Raw genomic sequence first — 1,387 nt, 5'->3', positions numbered from 1 at the left:
TGATTTGCAGGTGTGCTCTTTCACTCTGGATTTTAGCTTTCTGGTACCATTCTGTAACTCGCCTGTTCTTTGACGGTGTCTCATGGGCATCTTTCAGTGTCAAGACAAAGCTGCTTCTTTTCCCCCATCTTATTTCTTCCCACCCCCTTGCTTCTTTATGGCTCGCGGCATGGTGGCTGCACAAGGCTTTCTGAGCAGACCACAATGGGCTTCGGAGCATCCTCCCTTGGCGGGGAGCTGGTGAGGCACCCTGTGGGCCACTCCGGAGCAGAAGCAGTCATGGGGCCAGCGGCGTCTGCTCTGGGACGATGTGCAAATGCAAGCGGGTGCAGGAAGTGTCTCTAACCTGCCTACACTTCCTCTCTGAACCCTGCGGTTTCACAGCCCCTCGGGCACACTCCTCTTCCCTCCTCCCACCCAATGTCATCAGCCAGTGGCCCTGTGAGAAAGTTCCACTGCAGGAGGCCCTGGCATTATCATTTCCCTCTTCCGCCAGGTTTAGGCTGGCACCAAACCCAAAGGGCCTCTGAGGACCCCGCGCATCCACAGGTCCCTTCCGTGTGGTAAGATGGAGAATTCTCTGGTCGTTTCAGTGCGGCTTCTTCTGCTGTCTGCAACCTTTATCGTTGGTAAGAAAAGGGAAGGGGAAGGGAAAGGACATGTACCTTTGACCAGGGAAACTGCAGGGTTTGTGAAGCTGGCATAAAGATGGGGACTGGCCATAGGTGATGTGGGATTCAGAAATCCTGGCGGGAGAAACCGAGCCGGAGCCCACCTTTTGGGCAAAGTCAGAGAAGGAGAGAAAGGTGCAGTGCGGCAGGGGAAGTGGAGTCTTAAAATTTTAGGGCAAAGAGGCCAGGTGTGATGGCGTGCGCCTGCAATCCAAGTACTCTGGGAGGCTGAGGCAGGAGCATCACAAGTTTGGGCAGTTGCCCAATTTGGGCAATTTAACCAGACCGAAAAAACAAAGGACTTGTCTTAGGCCAATCCTTTCCACTTTCCCGGCCTCACTCACTTCATCCCAACACGTGGCAGCATGGTTCCCTGATATCCCAGGGTGCCGTGACCCACATCGGATGACTGAATGGCCAGAGGGCAGGAGGAGTTTGGAGGTTTCCGATGTTGGCCAGGTCGCCAAGAGCGGTAGGGTCAGGGGGCTGAGATCTAAGGTCGGGGTTCAGCGAGACGTCCTGGTGGGGAACCGCGGCTGGACCCTCCGGTGAGCAGCAGCGGGGCCGGGGCCTGGCACCCCGAGGCTGGGCAGTGCCACGGGGAAGTGGGCGCCCCGTGGGATTCCTGCCTGGAGACCGGGCCGCCAGTTCTCCGGGCCTCCGCCTCTGCCCTCGAAAGGGAAGTGGCGTCCCCGCTGCGGAAGGGAGCGAGCCGG

At 57.9% G+C, this 1,387-nt stretch overlaps 1 protein-coding gene and 1 long non-coding RNA gene across 2 annotated transcripts in view; both read left to right on the top strand.

The window, feature by feature from the left end:
• Window positions 1-970, top strand: part of LOC104857480 — a 5,948-nt gene extending 4,978 nt beyond the window's left edge. Inside the window, exon 3 of the long non-coding RNA XR_002025125.2 lies at window positions 497-970. This is a non-coding gene — a long non-coding RNA (uncharacterized LOC104857480). The remainder of the gene's footprint in view (window positions 1-496) is intronic.
• A 106-nt stretch (window positions 971-1,076) lies between these two features.
• Window positions 1,077-1,387, top strand: part of Itgal (integrin subunit alpha L) — a 33,646-nt gene continuing 33,335 nt past the window's right edge. Inside the window, exon 1 of the mRNA XM_033758725.1 lies at window positions 1,077-1,219. Coding sequence (XP_033614616.1) covers window positions 1,077-1,219 — 143 coding nt within the window. The remainder of the gene's footprint in view (window positions 1,220-1,387) is intronic.

Source organism: Fukomys damarensis, unplaced genomic scaffold, assembly GCF_012274545.1.
Source record: "Fukomys damarensis isolate Sample0158 unplaced genomic scaffold, DMR_v1.0_HiC HiC_scaffold_34, whole genome shotgun sequence".
Lineage (NCBI taxonomy): Eukaryota > Metazoa > Chordata > Mammalia > Rodentia > Bathyergidae > Fukomys > Fukomys damarensis.
The sequence above is the reverse complement of the archived record's forward strand: the minus strand, read 5'-3'. Positions and strand labels throughout refer to the sequence as shown.